At 37.8% G+C, this 20,369-nt stretch overlaps 1 protein-coding gene across 4 annotated transcripts in view; it reads right to left on the bottom strand.

The window, feature by feature from the left end:
• The window catches only part of alpha-Spec (alpha spectrin), a 459,851-nt gene that overhangs the window by 29,914 nt on the left and 409,568 nt on the right, over positions 1 to 20,369 (bottom strand). For all 4 annotated transcript variants that reach the window (XM_067138066.2, XM_067138067.2, XM_067138068.2 and 1 more), the window contains one exon: positions 19,867 to 20,245. In XM_067138066.2, the coding sequence (XP_066994167.1) occupies positions 19,867 to 20,245 (379 nt within the window). The remainder of the gene's footprint in view (positions 1 to 19,866; positions 20,246 to 20,369) is intronic.

Raw genomic sequence — 20,369 nt, 5'->3', positions numbered from 1 at the left:
AAAGTAGTTTTACCCAAACGCCTACATGCCATGATCTTGCATTACTGTATTACCATTCTTCCCCAGTAGGTGAACATTTTGGTGTGGCGAAAACCTAATCACATATATCATCTTTATTTTTTTGGCCTCACATCAAATACAGTAGAGGCAATACGTGATACTCTGCGAGATATCGAGGGACAGCGATTAGAGCTCTGTCTAGCAGAGTGACCTGAGAGTTACTGATTCTCTCATAAGAGCATGTGTATTTGTTTGTGAAGTTTTTGGGGTTATTTATGCGTTTGCATTAAGTTGACCTAAGTAAATAGTAGCGTGTGTCATTCCTTTATATCTCCTGTCAATATGAGTGGAAAGATATGTGCTGCGATTGGCTGCAATAACTATGAAGTGCAGAAGGATTCGCGGTCTTTCTTCCGTTTCCCTTGTGACAAGAAAATGTAAGTAAATACTGTGTTTGCATATATATTCTTCCAGTTACAAAGATATTTTTAAAGAAGGCTTACTTCCTGAACTTCTGACTTGCGCGACCCAGATTTTAACTGGCTTAAAATATAATAAGCTTATTTCATTGTATTAGTGCAGCAGTTAATCTTCAATACCGGTGTGTTGCAGGTGTGATCTGAGGGTTTTGATTTAATTCAGGAAAATGCATATGTGTGTGGCTGGCTGTGTTCCAAGTTAACCCATTTCGAATGCCGTAATGCGTTGTCAACCACTGAAGAAAATATGGGTGATTGAAGAAATGTGATGATGCAAATTTGCTTTACCCTAATGTAATGGCAAATATTGCTTATAGGGAAATTTTGAATCTTTTTGCAGCTAAATTTATACATTTTCTTTCTGTTAGTAGGTTTCAAATTAAAAGCAAAATTGTCCAGCTCTTAAATGTAAATTCATTGAATCATGTGTGTAAGGAATGTGCCGAATCTTTATTGACAAGTGTGCTAATGTGATGTACAAGGCTCATTTGAAATGAGAAAAAAAAAAGACAAATCTAGCCGTGAAAGTTCAGGCAGGTATGCTAAAGCTAAAAAAGTAATGCATAAATGAAAGATCAAGCCCTTTTACAGCAGTCCATTTCACATCTTGATTATATGTCTAATTTCAGTCTTTAAATAATAACCTGTTAAATAATTCTTCATTCATGTATCCAGAATTGCTTCAGCAACATTGAAGTTAATATTTTAGCAACACTTTCTTTCTAGACGTAATTTATTTATCCATTTCTGCATATAAATTTCAATTGATATTTGAATTTAGCGCAAATTTTCAGGTCACGCCACTAGGAGCACCACTTGCGAATTGTCTCCCATTTTAACAAGGCTAAATCCGGAAGTGTCGCAAAATTGTCTCTACTGTATTTGCTCACATGCAGAGAACCATCTACGATTTCATTCATCGGTGTCACCTCTGCCAAGCGGCTAAGCCCCGTAATTCTTTACCATCAGGGACACATGCAGACTCTCCACCTCCTTACCCTGCGGAGAACTTTTATATTGATATTGTCGGTCCGATCACCAAATCATCTCATGGCAATTCATACATCTTCACCATTTTGGAGGGTTTCTCTAAATTTCTCATGCTTTGCCCCCTATGTAATATTTCCTCAAGAATTTTGGTTAATGTCCTCACCACACACGTGTTTCTTCTTGTTGGAATTCCAAAGAACTTGGTCTCCGATAATGCCATTATTTTCACATCTAAACTATTTTATGATGACTTTTTCTTTAGGCATTAAAAAAGTAACTACCACCCCTACCACCCTCAGACAAATATGGTTGAACGTTATCATCGTAACTTACAGATAGCCCTTTCCATATTTCATCATGATAATCATAAACAATGGGATACTTTACTACTATCTTTAAAACTAGCATTTAATTCTTCCCTTGATGAATCTACACGTTATTCCTCCTGCTCTATTATTTTTAGGCCGGGAGTTGAATTCTCCATTATCTTTGAATTGGAACCTTTCCTCCCTTCTGTCTGATGAACCTTCCCATTCTTCTCAGTCTTTATGGCAGACTGCCTTTCAGAATTTGTATGCTGTGCAGAAAATTCACCAGACTAGTTATAATTGTCATCGTGTTCAGTCTAAATTTTAAGTCAGTGATTTGGCCCACACTCAGAGTTCTGCTCCGGACAATATTTACGCTAAGCTTTCTCTTTCTTGGACTGGGCCATACCGTGTGGTCGCTCTCCCAACTCCGGTCAATGCCATTTTACAATTGGTGTCCTCTCCTGATGTAAAGAGAGCTCAAAATTATATGTATCTTAACATGTTTATCTCTATATCTCAAGTCTCATTTCTCACTGTGGTCACTATTTCTGTATTTTCTCGATTCTGCCTCACTCTTTCATTCACTCATGCCTCTTTTTAAATAATCAAGATATCCTTGGGATCATAGTAATATGACAATATTGTAAACATTTACTATGTACCCTTTTTTGTTATCCCCCCACCTTGTTTTGGAGTGCTCCATTATCTCTACCTCTCCCTATCATTTCTTTTACCCCTTCCTCCTGGAACACACTTGCGATTCTGTAGTACAGCTTTTCTGCTTTATTTAATTTCTTCTCCCAGCGTTTGTGCATCTTATTTTTGTACCTTTCGATGGACTTCCATGTGCTGCTGTTCCCTGGTTGGCGCCACCACTGATCCAGCACCACACTTAGCAATTGGAGCATCTCTTCGTCTAATTTTCAAGATTCTAGCTACATTATCCGGCTACGCTGGACTTGCATCATTGAAGACACCGGATCACATCATCGCTGCTACAAAAGTTCTTCTGAACTTTTTTTGCACGTGTGGGGGATATTGTGCCATCCTACTTTGTGTGCTATACATACTGACTTTACAGTTTTGATAAACTTACCTCTTCATATGTTTTCACGTTTAATCCTCCACTCCCTCCCGCTGATATCTCTCTGGTCGCCATATTTGATGCTCATCTGTTTCCTGCGCTGACGTCGTATGTTACCAGCTCAGCTTTTTGTAACAATACACTTTCTAGAATCATCTCTCCGTCTATATATTCTCGCCACCCTGTCTAATTCGGCAGGTGGAATCAAAACTGGAAAGAGCACAAGATCTCGTCGAGGCATGAGATTTTTCTCTGCCTATCACTTTGCTGCTGCTATCTTGAGGTGAAAGATATGGAGACCTTCCTATTTAAATTTTGAAGTCAACCTTTCTTTTCTACGCGCATCTAGGTGGGAGTTAGGGGAGTGGTCTGCACGTTAGGGACAATTAAGATAACCTTTGCTGAGAACTTACATTATTCATGTCAAGTTGCAATTATGAAAGGCCACCTACCATAACCTTTATACGTCTGACGTACACTTCGCATTGTGTTCTTTTGGTATCCTACGAAGGTAATCCCAAAAATAAGGTCTCCTATTTTTTAAAATAAATACATAGACCTGTTTATTTCTATAATGGTTTACATCATTTTACAGCTTGAACATTTAGCTATTTTTCTACATAATCACCATTTCGGTCGATGCATTTTTGTAGACGCTGTGACAGGTTTTGTATGCCCATGTCATGCTGTTCAGGAAGTTGTGAGCGACGCTTCGGGAAACCTCAGGAACCAAAGCGCAGAAATTATCCAGAGTGATCCGCCGATCTTCACGCATGATTTGCTCAACCTTCATGACTGTCTTGACGGAAATTGACGGTCTCCCACTCCTTTGTTTGTTCATCGTGAATTTCAGTCCGACAGGCTGCAAACTCTCTACACCACTTATGGACATTTTTGACTTCCAGGCACGACTCACCATACACTTACGTCAAATGGCAATGGATTTCAACTGGTTCAGTACCTTTTGCGTTCAAAACCAAACAACTGCGCACACATCGCAGTAACATCCCACGGGAGCTCCATTCTCAACGGTTACCAAGGCAAGACTGAGTGCCTCAGCGCGGCATGCGCATGTTTATATATGAGCGTGGGAAACACTCTTCACAATATTGTAATCAACAGCCACATGAATAGAGTTCTGTATTTATAAAAAATAGGAGACCTAATTTTTGGGATTACCCTCGTATTTCTTCCAGCCTGACCCTTTATACCACAGGTTGTACTAGCTTTGTACCTTGTATGAGATTTCCCGTCATATTTCACATTTTTATGCGTCTTGTATTATTATAGACCATGTTACGATCACTACAAATCCTAAGCATGTACTATGAACCCTTGGAACTAGTTTTCTATTAATGTTTCACGTCTTAAGGCACACTCATGTTATTATGCAACATGTTACTATCATTATAAATTTTAAGCATGTGCTATAATACCCTGCAACATGTCTTTTTTCTTCATGTCTCACATCTTTATGTTAACTTAATTTCTTATAACCTATTTTTTTTAAACATGTACTTTGATTGCTTGTAATACTTTTCGTGTGTATCACATATTTATCCATCAGTGCATTTATCTAGCAGATGTCTACCCTTAGAATTGCTGTTAGGTTTAATTATTATATTTTGAAAACCTACTATTCAATCTACAACAACTTTCGTGGTAATCACACAAATGCATGGTAAAAGAATGGGACTTGGTATGACCACTGGTTGTATACTAGAATAATAAGATTATCTGTACTATATGGTGCTTTAGTCTGGTGGATTAAAACACAGAATAAGAATACTCCAGTTCAGTTCAGTTCAGTTCAGCTCAGTTCAGTTTGATTTGCAGAGTGGCTTGCCTAGCTATTACTGGAGCTATCAGTGCAAAACCAAATGCAGCAATGGAGGTGCTGTTGAACCTGACTCCACCCAATATTTTAATCAAGGGGGAGGCCAGGGTAGCTACACAGAATTAAACTTTCCAAATACAGTAAAACCTCATCAAGACGTTTCTGCAGGGGACAACAAAAAAAAGAACGTGTTAAGCAAGAAAATATAGTACTGAATATACAAATAAAAACTATCCAACAAGGATATGGAAACACTAGATAAGATTTTTTTCCAACATGAAGGCATTTAAAGAACTTTTGTATCCACCTATTCAATACATTAAAAGCAATTATATAATTAGGATCTCATCCTTATTTTATTGCTTAAATATTAAAACATAGGACATGTTTCGCTCATATTTTGAACATCTTCAGCTATAAATATTCTTGCAAGGTTAAATGATAACATTGTTTTAGAACTTACACTTATGGTTTGCCATTGACAAACTTATCCATAATAAGCTTTGAAAAACCTCTTAAATATTAAAGTATATTACGTCGTCTCATTGAAAATAATAATTAAGTTTCAACCTTTAAAACCTTATTCCAATATTTAAAATACAATGTCAATACATTTACAATCTGTTCAATTGTTCAATGTTTTCAAATTATTTGTTGTATACACATTCAAACATTTTGTTACTACTGGTGAAACTTTTCACATATTATGTTGTTGTGTTTGAGTCATCAGTCCATAGACTGGTTTGATGCAGCCCTCCATGCCACCCTATCCTGTGCTAACCTTTTCATTTCTACGTAACTATTGCATCCTACATCTGCTCTAATCTGTTTGTCATATTCATACCTTGGTCTACCCCTACCGTTCTTGCCACCTACACTTCCTTCAAAAACCAACTGAACAAGTCCTGGGTGTCTTAAGATGTGTCCTATCATTCTATCTCTTCTTCTCGTCAAATTTAGCCAAATCGATCCCCTCTCACCAATTCGATTCAGTATCTCTTCATTCGTGATTCGATCTATCCATCTCACCTTCAGCATTCTTCTGTAACACCACATTTCAAAAGCTTCTATTCTCTTTCTTTCTGAGCTAGTTATCGTCCATGTTTCACTTCCATACAATGCCACGCTCCACACAAAAGTCTTCAAAAACATCTTTCTAATTCAGATATCAATGTTTGAAGTGAGCAAATTTCTTTTCTTAAGAAAGCTCTTCCTTGCTTGTGCTAGTCTGCATTTTATGTCCTTACTTCTGCCATCGTTGGTTATTTTACTACCCAAGTAACAATATTCATCTACTTCCTTTAAGACTTCGTTTTCTAATCTAATATTTCCTACATCACCTGCCTTCGTTTGACTGCACTCCATTACTTTTGTTTTGGACTTATTTATTTTCATCTTGTACTCCTTATCTAAGACTTCATCCATACCATTCAGCAACTTCGAGATCTTCTGCAGTCTCAGATAAAATAACAATATCATCGGCAAATCTCAAGGTTTTGATTTCCTCTCCTTGGACTGTGATTCCCTTTCCAAATTTCTCTTTGATTTCCTTTACTGCCTGTTCTATGTAAACATTGAAAAGGAGAGGGGACAAACTGCAGCCTTGCCTCACTCCTTTCTGGATTGCTGCTTCTTTTTCAAAGCCCTCGATTCTTATCACTGCAGACTGATTTTTATACAGGTTGTAGATAATTCTTCGTTCTCGGTATCTGATCCCTATCATCTTCAGAATCATAAATAGCCTGGTCCAATCAACATTATCGAATGCCTTTTCTAGATCTACGAATGCCATGTACGTGGGCTTGTCCTTCTTCATTCGATCCTCTAAGATCAGACGTAAAGTCAGGATTGCTTCACGTGTTCCTACATTTCTTCTGAAGCCAAACTGATCTTCCCCCAACTCAGCTTCAACTTGTTTTTCCATTCTTCTGTAAATAATACGTGTTAAAATTTTGCAGGCATGAGATACTAAACTAATAGTGCGGTAGTTTTCACACCTGTCAGCACCAGCTTCCTTGGGAATAGGTATAACAACATTCTGCCGAAAATCGGATGGGACTTCTCCTGTCTCATACATCTTGCACACTAAATGAAATAACCTTACCATGCTGGTTTCTCCTAAGGCAGTCAGTAATTCAGAGGGAATATCATCAATTCCAGGTGCCTTGTTCCTATTTAGGTCACTCACAGCTCTGTCAAACTCTGACCTCAAAATTGGGTCTCCCATTTCATCAGCATCAACAGCCTCTTCATGTTCCAGAACGAAATTATTTACATCGTTACCTTGATACAACTGTTGGATATGCTCCTGCCATCTTTCTGCTTTGTCTTCTTTCCCTAGAAGTGGCTTTCCATCTGAGCTCTTAATATTCATGCACCTAGATTTCCTTTCTCCAAAGGTTTCCTTGATTTTCCTGTATGCAGCATCTACCTTTCCCAGGACCATACAGCCTTCGACATCCTTGCACTTCTCCTTCAGCCATTCTTCCTTAGCTACCTTGCACTTTCTATCCACTTCATTCTTTAATCGCCTGTATTCTTTTCTGCCCTCTTCATTTCTAGCATTCTTGTATTTTTGTCGTTCATCAATCAGGTCTAGTATCTCCTGAGTTATCCACTGATTCTTAGTTGATCTTTTCTTCCTTCCTAACATTTCTTCAGCAGCCCTACTGACTTCATTTTTCATGACTCTCCACTCCTCCTCTACTGTGTTTCCTTCGGCCTTTTCATTTAGTCCTTGTGCAACATGTTCCTTGAAACAATCCATCACACTCTTTTCTTTCAACTTGTCTAGATCCCATCTTTTTGCATTCTTTCCTTTCTTCAATTTCTTCAACTTCAGATGGCATTTCATGACCAACAAGTTGTGGTCAGAGTCCACGTCTGCTCCTGGGAAAGTTTTGCAATCCAACACCTGGTTTCTGAATCTCTGCCTAATCATAATGAAGTCTATTTGATACCTTCCAGTGTCTCCAGGTCTCGTCCACGTATACAGCCGTCGTTTGTGGTGTTTGAACCAAGTATTGGCGAGGACTATATTATGGTCAGTGCAGAATTCAACCAGCCGACTTCCTCTTTCGTTCCTTTGTCCCAATCCAAATTCTCCTACTGTGCTACCTTCTCTTCCTTGGCCTACCACTGCGTTCCATTCTCCCATCACAATTAGATTCTCGTCACCTTTGACATATTGTATTAAATCTTCTATCTCCTCATATATTCTTTCAATTTCTTCATCATCCGCTGAACTAGTAGGCATATAGACCTGCACTATTGTGGTGGGCTTTGGTTTGGTGTCTATCTTGGCGACAATAATTCTTTCACTATGCTGGTCGTAGTAGCTTATCCGCTGCCCTATTTTCTTATTCATTATTAAACCAACTCCTGCATTACCCCTGTTTGATTTCGTGTTGATAATTCGGTAGTCGCCTGACCAAAAATCCTGTTCTTCCTGCCAACGTACTTCACTTATACCAACTACATCTAACTTTAGCCTATCCATCTCCCTTTTTAGATTCTCTAACCTACCACAACGATTCAAACTTCTAACATTCCACGCTCCGACTCGCAGAATGTCAGTATCCATCTTCCTGATGATCGCCCCCTCTCGTGTAGTCCCCACCCGGAGATCCGAATGGGGGACTAGTTTACCTCCGGAATATTTTACCCGGGAGGAAGCCATCATCAGTACATCATTCATACAGAGAGAGCTGCATGTCCTCGGGAGGTGGTTACGGCTGTAGTTTCCAGTTGCTTTCAGCCGTGTAGCAGTATCAACACAGCTAAGCCATGTTGAGTATTATTACAAGGCCGTATCAGTCAATCATCTAAACTGCTGCCCTTGCAACTACCGAAAGGCTGCTACCCCCCTTTCGATGAACCATTCGTTAGTCTGGTCTCTCAACAGATACCCATCCGATATGGTTGCACCTGCGGCTCGGCTATCTGCATCATTGGGACACGCAAGCCTCCCCACCGCGGCAAGGTCACATGGTTCGCAGAGGAGGTTCACATATTATACTGTATGGAATTGGAATCTTTACACTCTCAAAACAACTGAGGTTAGGTTTGAATATTATACTATTTGTCCATACAAGTGACAAAACTGATGTGCACTGTTGATTGTAAGTTATGAATTTTGTCCTACATTAAATATTTAACTTCAAATTTGTCGAATTCATAAACTGCTTGTAGTCTTGACCAGTGTAGGGCAATCATACAGACGTAAGCAGGGACTCTGTCAGTTGGTGATAAACAAGCTTTGGTGACATTCAAATCGTAATTTCATCAAAGTTTATGTAAGAAAGTCTGTTGACATATCTGTAACAGGAAAGTTATTTTCGTAAGGATATGCCGAATGATTTAAAAGTTGAAGAAATATGAAGAAAACATGTCCAATGTTTTAATATTTAAGCAATAAAATAAGGATGAGATCCTAATTTTATAATTGCTTTTAATGTATTGAATAGGTGGATACCCAAGTTTTGTTTCTTCTTTAACAGACTTTCAATAAGGAAAAATGAGGATAGTCACTTGCAATGAAGGCATTTTACGTCCTGTTTCTGCAGGTACAGTGAAAACTATATCTAACACTTCTCAAGAGGAGAGGAAAGTATTAAAAGGTGTGAAAAACAAGAGAGAACAAATATGAAAACCTTTTCTGCTGGGGCTTATAAAATAAGTGCAATGAAGAGTGTGAAAAACACCAAACAACAAATATGAAAACACATCCATGGGGGCCAATAAAAATATCCAAGTATTATTGCAGATCACACTCTTTCTAAAACAAATGTTAGTAGAAACCTTTTATTTCGGAGAAGTGAGTAATAAAACATTATTTTCTGGTCACACTCTTAGACATTGAATTGGAGGTAACACTTGGCCATGGGCGACTGTGACAAATGACTTTGGTAGCCATTTGGAAAACTTTGACTACATCGAATCGATCGAGTCGAAAACCCGAAGGTGCAAGTTCAACATTCGTGGCCTCTGCAAGCTTAAAGATGCGGATGCCAGTCCACTTACTGAAAGATTTTAATGTTGTCTGCATTAGAAAGGAATTTCACTTCTTCCATATCCATACCTAGGCAATCACAATACAAATATGCACCATGCTAGTCAATTTCACAAGATTATGTTCCGAATCCAGATATGGACTACAGTGTCACATGAAAAAACTTCACTGTACCACTCAACACAAAATAAATTTCTGAATGGAATACAAGCACAAATAGGCTCACCTTTTCCGCAATCACGCAACTGTAGCGACAGCTCTTACCCGAGTTGTAAATCACGTTTCTTTCACATGGGATGACAAATATTTTCAGGGCCAAGAAAAATGTGATCGTACTCTTAAGCGGTAACAGCGAAAATTCGTGATGCGATATGTATGTATGTATGTATGTATGTATGTATGTATGTATGTATGTTCCTAATCCTGATATAGGCTACCGTATCATGCGACAAACATTCGCTACACTTCACTGTTAATAATCTTGACCATGATGGTCGGGATTGGATCCGTATTGACTTAGTAACAGTAAATATGTTGGAAGATAGTTCGCCTAGTCAATACTATTTATTTATTTACCTTTCACCTTAACATCTAGTACATGTTTCGAGAATATTATGCATTCTCTTCCTCAGCTAGCGGATTAAAATTCAGTATACAATAAGACCTGACTAAAATACGGGGGCCCCCATTAAAAATTCAAAACAATGAGTATGACAATGTGACACTTAAAAATTTTGGATAGTACAAACATAGAATTAAAATCCCATTTTGTCAAGTACAAATTAAAAACACAATATAGTAATGTCTAATTAAATACAACGTCTTGTGATGATATGAATTCACAGTGTCCTTGAAGTTGCCTTGCGTAGTTCAAAAATATTGAGTTAGGAATGAATGAAATTGCATTAAAACTTGAAGTCCTGCCGATATCCACCGTTGATGGGTGTTAAAATGATGTCTATTTAAATTAAAATATTGGACACAGCGTCGTATAATGATGTGAATTTACGGTGTCCTAGGAATTATAATACTATCTTGTGTAGTTCAATTGGATTTGTACAAGAATAAATGAAGTTGCGCTATAACTTGGAGTCCTGCCATTATCTTCGATTGACAGATGTATTATGCAGCCAGGTTGAAAATAGGTTAAAATGGTCTATAAGAAGGAAATGAAATAAAAATTAACAAAAGGCTCCGACATGAACAAATGAGAATACAACGGGGTAAAATATTAAACCTTACCAGTGCGATGATGTAAATATTACGTGTGGCATGCATGTGTTAGATAGATGTTGAGGCACCTGATGTTGTATGGCAACTGGTTACGGAATTACATTGGGTTGCGTGATGGATGGAAGGAGGGGTGGAAGGAACCGCCCCTGATACTACAGTCATACTTCCCCCCTTACACGCTTGACATCATTTGGCCTCGTACTAGGGTATTGGTTTACCAATTTAAACAACTGATTGTCTTCTGCAATGTGTTCATTTAGGCTGTTTTCATTATCAAATTTTTGCAATTTGTATATTTCTAATTTCTCTAGGGCATTCATTTGTTTGCCTTTGCTTAATGAATGTAATAAAGTCATATCAGTTCAATATTTGTGAAATGATGGTTGCTTTCATGCATGTGTTCACACATTGCAGAGTATCTAGAATGTCTTCGTGCATTGACATGCTCTTTATACCGCACCACCACACTTCTACCTGACTGTCTGACATATTTTTTTCCCGCAATCTTGGCACGACAGTTTGTATACTCCTGATTTACTGAACCTACTGTTGGTGTTTACGCTATTCGAATTGAACAATAAATTATTATTATTATTATTATTATTATTATTATTATCATCTGTCCTAAAGGATACATGGATATTGTGTTTTCTAAATAGTTTAACCAAACTGTATAATTGTTTATTAATGTAAGTGAATGTAGCGAATTTCTTTTTTTCTTCCTTATTTACAAGTAGAGTGTTAGGTCTATTCACGACCTTACTCTTTATCCTATTGACATAGCTTTTGGGGTAACCGTTTCTTTTGGCAATATCTTGTATAATGTTTATCTCTTTATTAAAATCATTTCTGTTTAATGGTATTCTTACTGCTCTATTGATGAAGCTGTAAAATGCCGCTTTCTTGTGTTCTCCTGGGTGGTTCGAGTCTTTCCTAATAACAACATCTGTGTGTGTAGGTTTTCTAAATACTTGGTAAATCAGGTTTTTATTGTCTCTAGTTAATGTTACGTCTAAGTAGTTTAGACCTTTATTATCTTCCGACTCGATTGTAAACATTATATGTTTATCAAGGTTGTTTAATTGGTCTAACAGTTCGTTTGGCTTGAGTTCTTGTTCGTTAATGATAGCGAACGCGTCATCAACAAACCTTAACCATAAGTCTAATCCTTTTATTTTACTGACTATTTTATTAGATTCCATATGGTCCATAAATATATCTGCAAGGATACCAGACGCTGGTGATCCCATGGCCAACCCATTAACTTGTTTGTACACGTTGTTGTTGAAAGTAAAAAAGTTGTTTTCTAATATAAACTTTAATAAGTTGATGAATTCATCAATTTCTACTTTACTCAACGAACTGTGTGTTTAAGTTGTTCTTAACAATGTTGATAGTCTCCGTGATCGGAATATTCGAATACATATCTTTCACATCAAAGCTATGGATAGTATTATATTGCGATAAAATTAAATTTTTTGTCCTGTCACAAAAATCTATGGTATTGCGGAGACTTGTATCTACATTAAATCTGTAATGTTTCTTTAAAAACGTGTGTACAAATTTGGCCGTTTTATATGTAGGACTGTTTCTGAAGTTTACAGTTGGTCTAATAGGTATGCCTTCTTTGTGTACCTTAGGCATAGCCCTCAATTTCGGTAATCCTGGGTTCATATTTACCAAGCGTTTTGTTTCATTCGAATTCAGCAAGGGAGACAACTTTCGTCAGATAAAGAAGGACCCCACTAACAACATGCAAAAGACTTTCAAACAAATTTTAGCTAACACTAATTTTTTGATGAATTCGAATGAAACCACCTTGATAAACATATAATGTTTACAATCGAGTCGGAAGATAATAAAAGTCTAAACTACTTAGACGTAACATTAACTAGAGACAATAAAAACCTGATTTACCAGGTATTTAGAAAACCTACAAACACAGATGTTATTAGGAAAGACTCGAACCACCCAGGAGAACATAAGAAAGCAGCATTTTACAGCTTCATCAATAGAGCAGTAAGAATACCATTAAACAGAAATGATTTTAATAAAGAGATAAACATTATACAAGATATTGCCAAAAGAAACGGTTACCCCAAAAGCTATGTCAATAGGATAAAGAGTAAGGTCGTGAATAGACCTAACACTCTACTTGTAAATAAGGAAGAAAAAAAGAAATTCGCTACATTCACTTACATTAATAAACAATCATACAGTTTGGTTAAACTATTTAGAAAACACAATATCCATGTATCCTTCAGGGCAGATAATAATAATAATTTATTGTTCAATTCGAATAGCGTAAACACCAACAGTAGGTTCAGTAAATCAGGAGTATACGAACTGTCACGCCAAGATTGCGGAAAAAAATATGTCGGACAGTCAGGTAGAAGTGTGGTGGTACGGTATAAAGAGCATGTCAATGCACGAAAACATTCTAGATACTCTGCAATGTGTGAACACATGCATGAAAGCAACCATCATTTCACAAATATTGAACGTGATATGACTTTATTACATTCATTAAGCAAAGGCAAACAAATGAATGCCCTAGAGAAATTAGAAATATACAAATTGCAAAAATTTGATAATGAGAACAGCCTAAATGAACACATTGCAGAAGACAATCAGTTGTTTAAATTGGTAACCCAATACCCTAGTACGAGGCCAAATGATGTCAAGCGTGTAAGGGGGGAAGTATGACTGTAGTATCAGGGGCGGTTCCTTCCACCCCTCCTTCCATCCATCACGCAACCCAATGTAATTCCGTAACCAGTTGCCATACAACATCAGGTGCCTCAACATCTATCTAACACATGCATGCCACACGTAATATTTACATCATCACACTGGTAAGGTTTAATATTTTACCCCGTTGTATTCTCATTTGTTCATGTCGGAGCCTTTTGTTCATTTTTATTTCATTTCCTTTTTATAGACCATTTTAACCTATTTTCAATCTGGCTGCATAATACATCTTGCATAATAGATCTATCAATCAAAGATAATGGCAGGACTCCAAGTTTTAACGCAACTTCATTTATTCTTGTACAAATCCAATTGATCTACGCAAGATAGTATTATAATTCCTAGGACACCGTAAATTCACATCATTATACGACGCTGTGTCCAATATTTTAATTTAAATAGACATCATTTTAACACCCATTAACAGTGGATATCGGCAGGACTTCAAGTTTTAATGCAATTTCATTCATTCCTAACTCAACATTTTTGAACTACGCAAGGCAACTTCAAGGACACTGTGAATTCGTATCATCACAAGATGTTGTATTTAATTAGTCATTACTATATTGTGTTTTTAATTTGTACTTGACAAAATGGGATTTTAATTCTATGTTTGTACTATCCAAAATTTTTAAGTGTCACATTGTCATACTCATTGTTTTGAATTTTTAATGGGGGCCCCCGTATTTTAGTCAGGTCTTATTGTATACTGAATTTTAATCCGCTAGCTGAGGAAGAGAATGCATAATATTCTCGAAACATGTAGTAGATGTTAAAGTGAAAGGTAAATAAATGAATAGTATTGACTAGGCGGACTATCTTCCAACATATTTACTGACACTTCACTGTATCACTCAACACAAAATAAATTTCTAACTTCTGAATGGAATGCAAAATACAAGCACAAATGGAATCACTGTGTTATTCAGCAATCTTTCTGCAAACCGGCAAGCGAAACTGAACATTCCTGAGGCTAACAGCTCACTCCCCGAACGTGCAACTTATCCCGTGAAGTTCAGGAATTGAGGTGACTGATCTTACCCGAGTTGTAAATCACGTTTCTTTCTCAAGGGATGACAACATTTTCAGGGCAGGAAAAAATGAGATCATACTAAGCAGTAATAGCGAAAATTTGTGATGTGATAAGTGAGGAATTTTTATATAGATTTAATATGATGAGAATTGGGACTTGGAATTTACGACATGCTAAGCGGGAAAACCTATTAATGAGGAACGTACTAACGAGGTTTCACTGTACAGTGTTAGTAATGTCTGCCATAAGGGAAATTGTATGCAATCCTTTATTAAATATGCAAGCAGAATAAACAACCATAAAATACCATTTTAATAAGAAATTTAAGGTCATCATTGTCCCAAACTACTGAAGAAAGAGCATGTTTATCCTCAAGGTTCCTTGATGTTATTTACAGACAGATATAGAGTTAGACCAATCGTACAGAATTCCAACCCCATATGATGTCAATTTTTGTATTTACAGCAATATTTATGCCAAGTTATAGGTTATGTATTTATTTATATATTGTCAGCATAATTTATTTCATTGTAGAAATACAGTAGGTATTTACTAATGTATCAAACATTATTCAGTTCATTGTAAGAACTCTGTTTAAACTGATGGCATTCTGTGGCACCAAAAGTTGGGAATCTTGGTTAAGCAAGAGAACTAAATAACTTACAAAGTTGTATAAGAAGTTGATTTGCCCAACATGACTGTCTCCCAACAGTTTTCAAGACATCAGTACACCAATGCTGAGCGCCAAATTTTGAAAACTGTGTGCCACATGTGACAGAAATGGAAGATGGTGATTAGTTACGACAGAGAAAACCATGTGACTTGAAAGAGTTTATTTTATGGCTGGTTTGCCAGAAATGGTCTCTTATTGGTCTTGACTATTTGAAATGTTGTGAACGGCAGGGTGTCCCATTTAAAGTGTGCTATGTTTTGTCCCATTGAATGCTGCTCGTGTCTGTGTCTTGGAGAATTGTGTCTTGTCTCTGGACGTCTGGTTGAGCCATCTGACAGGTTTAGGTATCCTTACATGTATATAGAAGTCTGGAACGAAGTGCTAAGCCATTTTACTCCGCTGAATATACCATGAGTATGGTTTTACTGTGGAAACAGACCATGAACTTGTCAGCAAAGTTATTGGCGAGTTTGGAGAGGTATGGTGGTATTTAATGTCAACTTCCAGATGGTGTAGCAGGTTATGCGGATGAGATTCGTGATCTGGCATTTCTGACTAGTCAAATTATATATATAAATTCAAGCTGATAGGATATTGTGTAAATATGTACAGTGGAGTTTAGCATGTGTCAAGGAATGGAGAAAGTCCTAATATAATAATTTAATAGCAAGGTCGTCGTACCAGCTAATTTAATTCAGTAATTATGTTGTGTAAAATCTGTGCAGATTGTGAAAATAATACGAGAAAACAGTGTGTTTCTTATGTTGTAATTTGTGTTGCCATGTGTTATGAAGGTGGATGGTAGCCTATCGGTACGCTACAGAAATATTGAGGTGGTTAATTTTGTAAGTATATTTATATATTCTAATTCACTGTGTGTCATTTCAGAAAAGAGTATAACCTAGCCAGTATATCCTCATACCTTTTCAGTTCAACAAGTCATCAGGTTAGGTAAGCAAGTTAGGATATCGTCAGCCTAAGATCCCACCTTCGAAGATATATTAGTCTCATGCTAAGGTCATATCGTGTATCAAAGTACACTGGTGCCCAATCAGTCTTTAATTATGTTCTGCAACATGGTATTAATTAAGTAAATGTATTGGGGAGTCCAGAAACCTGTAGAGGTTTCATATTAATAATAATCTATGAACCTACTATGGTGTCGTAGCAGACAGAGAGGTGATATTCCGATGTGGCGTGTCCCAGGTGGCCGATAGGGAGGTCCTCACTGGTTAGCTGGCGGACTCGAGCGAAATAAAACAGCTCTTGTGGACCTTCAAGTCCGTTGTCACCAAACACAATTTCAGGTCCTGAAAAGCAATACTTATCGATTGGGACAGACGTGTTTTTGCCTCAGGCAGTGTTAAGAACAGACAGCTCCTGAAATAGTGTTTAGTGACAATGGACTTAGCATCGTCAGTCTAGATAAGTACGCAAGTTTTCCATTTTATTAATACTTTTATATTCATTTTATTTTTATTTCATTTTTTTATTTTTGTCATTAAAGTTCATGTTATCACTAAACTCTCTATCATTGACAAGTTTACACAACGTAAACAATACTGTACATATATAAGCATGTTTTAAGTGATCTGATAGAATCTGAGGATGTTCTTGTAGAACAAAACATGTCATTCTTTGTATATTAATGTGTATTTTACAGTTATGTTTATAGTGTTATAATTTATATTGTAATTGCTGTGTGTTTGACAGCGACTGGAAAGTTTTTATTGCATTTTTCTTATTAATTGTTGGAATCTAGTGCTGGAATATATACCATCGCAGTCAAGTGTTAGTGTGAAGCCATGGCAGACATGAGTGGTAAGAGTAACACTACTGAGGAGCGGTTAGAGGGCAAGTGTGTGGGTGTACGAACGAAAACACATAGGGCAGACGAGGAGAGATAATGGGAGCATTCCAAGAAAGATTTAAGAAGGCCCCCCTCGCGCGTGAAAAGCAATACTTATCGATTGGTACAGATGTGTTTTTGCCTCAGGCAGTGTTAAAGACAGACCGCGGAGTGGAAGGAAGAAGATATGAGAAGAAACACGAGCTGAATTTTGTGCTTCGATTGAAAAATATCCTATGAAGTCGACGCCCAAACATGCTTCGGAAGTAGGTACCGAGGGCAACAATGCAAGATTACATTAAAAAAGACCTGAAGTTCAGACCTGTTCGACCGACGTTATCGGATGGAGACCGGAATGAGCGCCGTAAAATAACATCCATGGTATCCCCTGCCTATCGTAACATTGGAGCGCGAGATGGTGACCACGGGGTCCTTAGCTGCATCCTGGCAATGTTTCCACTTGTTCCAGGTTCCTCACTTTCATCTATCCTATCTGACCCCGACGTTATGAGGAATCGAGGGCTGGGGAGTCTTTCATTTACACGTCTTTCGTGGCCGTTATCTTTCTTTGGCAGATACGTTCATTATTCGAATTGTCGGATCCCTTCCATTTTTCTCTCTGATTAGTGTTGTATAGAGGATGGTTGCCTAATTGTACTTCCTCTTTAGAAACAATAATCACCACCATCACCACCACCGAGCGCGTTTTAGCATGTCGTGCTTTGTTAACTAAATTCCCAAATGCAGTGAGCCGTGCCAAGGTTATGTTCAGATGAACGTGCTATTTATAGCAGCTCATGTGCTAGAAATATTGTCATGTAGGCCAAAGAGAATCCTCCTTACAGAGTTGAGTTTGAAAGGAACTCGCCTCTCGTAATGATATGGGCAGCGATGACATCACATCTGCTTGTACCGCACTTTTTTGAAAGAACTGTGTATGGCGCAAATTATTTACATGTGTTACAAACATGATAACATCACAGCTTGAGGAAAGGGGCCTAAGAGAATGAATATGGTTGCAGCAAGATGTGCCTGCTCACTACATTCTTGCAGTGCGCGGGTTCCTAAACAAATATTTCCCAGGACGGTGGATACAGAGATGCCAACTTTTGAAGTGGGTTATCAGTAATTACCCGTTAGTACTGTGATAAAACAATCTTTGTAGCTTATTTTGCACCTAGCAGCTGATTTTCAGTGTAGGTTTTCTTGAAGCATCGTTTCGCCCCTGTGATATTTTCGTCTTCTGGACTATAAGAGATTTCAGTGTACATGTGCTTAATGTAGGTTTAAGTTCTGTTTGATTTTCCCTAACAAACTGAAAACTCCTCCTGTGGGAAAGCTACTGTGAGGTACACTTAATACAATAGTGAAAATACAACATTACTTAAGGTTTTACAGTGAAGAATAGCAGAGAAGAGCTCCTTCAATTACAATGAATACTACTACTACTACTACTACTACGTTTTCATTTCTCTGCTGAAGGGAGAACAGATACATTGGACACTTAATACATAAGTAACATAACCTAAATTAACATTTGACACTCTTAGACTGTAATGCCATCTTTTAGGCTGGGAGATTTGTTACGGTGAAGTTGAGGGGGTTGGCGGCCGTGGCCTATACTAGGAACTATCTGAGTATTTGCCGTAGTGCAGGAGAATAGAAAACTACAGAAAACCATTCTCAGGACAGCCGTCGGTTGGGGGCCAGCCATGATGTCCAGCCCTGTCCCATCTCCTGAATGCAGAGGGGCAGAACAACGGTAGAGACGTGGCCACTTGTGGGCCGAGACTCACTCTGCATCCACCGATGCACAATGAATTTCACAACACTCACAGGTAGCAAAAGGAACCGTCGAATAGGTTTAGTAGCGAACTTGCGAGCAATGAAACGAGGAGGGTTGAGCAGTTCTTTCCTTTTTTTTTTTTCCGCAGAAACTTATTATTTTTGGGATAGTGTCACCTTTCCATAATGATTTTCCCATTGACCGCAATGCCTTAATCATTAAGCAAAATCCATAATAGATGGCACCTCTGTGGTTAGGTCGTGGTTCACTAACAACACCAGTTCCCTTTAAATGACCATCAAGAAGTCCTTACCTTATCACATCTGACGACTCGTTATGGGGAGTCGTTAAGGCACATGTACCTGCATGTCGTTATGCTATAAACGAAGAACTGCGCAATGCTGTTGAGGATGCATTTCACACTATAATACTGGACATGCTCAGAAATATGTCAAGAAGAACATGGAGGTGTATAGAACTGTGTTTATAGCACAATGGGGAACAAACAAATATATTGGACACTTAATACATAGGTAACATAACCTAAATTAACATTTGATACTAAACAGTTACAGGGATATGGGGACTTCTCGCCCACCCTGTACACATGAAGCCAAGTGAAAAAGCTTTGAAAAACAAAAACATACTGGTATTTTCAGACAGCCAAGCAGCACATACAAATTTAATAAGCTCTGAAGTGACTTATAAACTGATAGAATCAAATAAATTGATTGCTTAAGAAACACTGTACATAAACCATTTTAGAAATAAGAACAGAAGGAAAATGCTATATTCTAGACAAAATATTACATAGACCCAATATGCTCACCCAAGATGGCTTCAAACTCAGGATCAGGTTGACCTTCTTCTACCATTGGCAAATCGTAGCCAAGGGCACGCAGGCATGACTTGAACTCCTGCTGATTAAGGCGACCACTCTTGTCCTTATCAAAATGTTTGAACATCATCGAGAACTCTTTGAGTGCATCCTCACTCACACCAGACTGATTGCGAGCCTGGATTTGCTGCTCTAAATTATGCTGCATGCGCATACCAAGCTGATCAAGCTGATCCCACTGTTGAGCAAGGCCCACAGTACTATGTTCTGTATATCGGTTATCCAGAATTAAATGTTCTTCTAAGATTGCACCCAGATCTTCAATCTTCTTCAAGTCTGATCGCCGAGCTCGTACCTCTGTTGCCTTGCGCTGTGAAGAGAAAAATAATGCTGATCACTGAGGGAAAAATAATGCTGATCACTGAAGGCTAAAAAGTGACATCAGAATTATTTTCAGGGAATTCCATAAAACAGTATATGGAAAATATAATACT

This window comes from Anabrus simplex, chromosome 1 (assembly GCF_040414725.1).
Source record: "Anabrus simplex isolate iqAnaSimp1 chromosome 1, ASM4041472v1, whole genome shotgun sequence".
Classification (NCBI taxonomy): Eukaryota; Metazoa; Arthropoda; class Insecta; order Orthoptera; family Tettigoniidae; genus Anabrus; species Anabrus simplex.
This window is presented reverse-complemented; position numbering and strand designations above follow the sequence as displayed.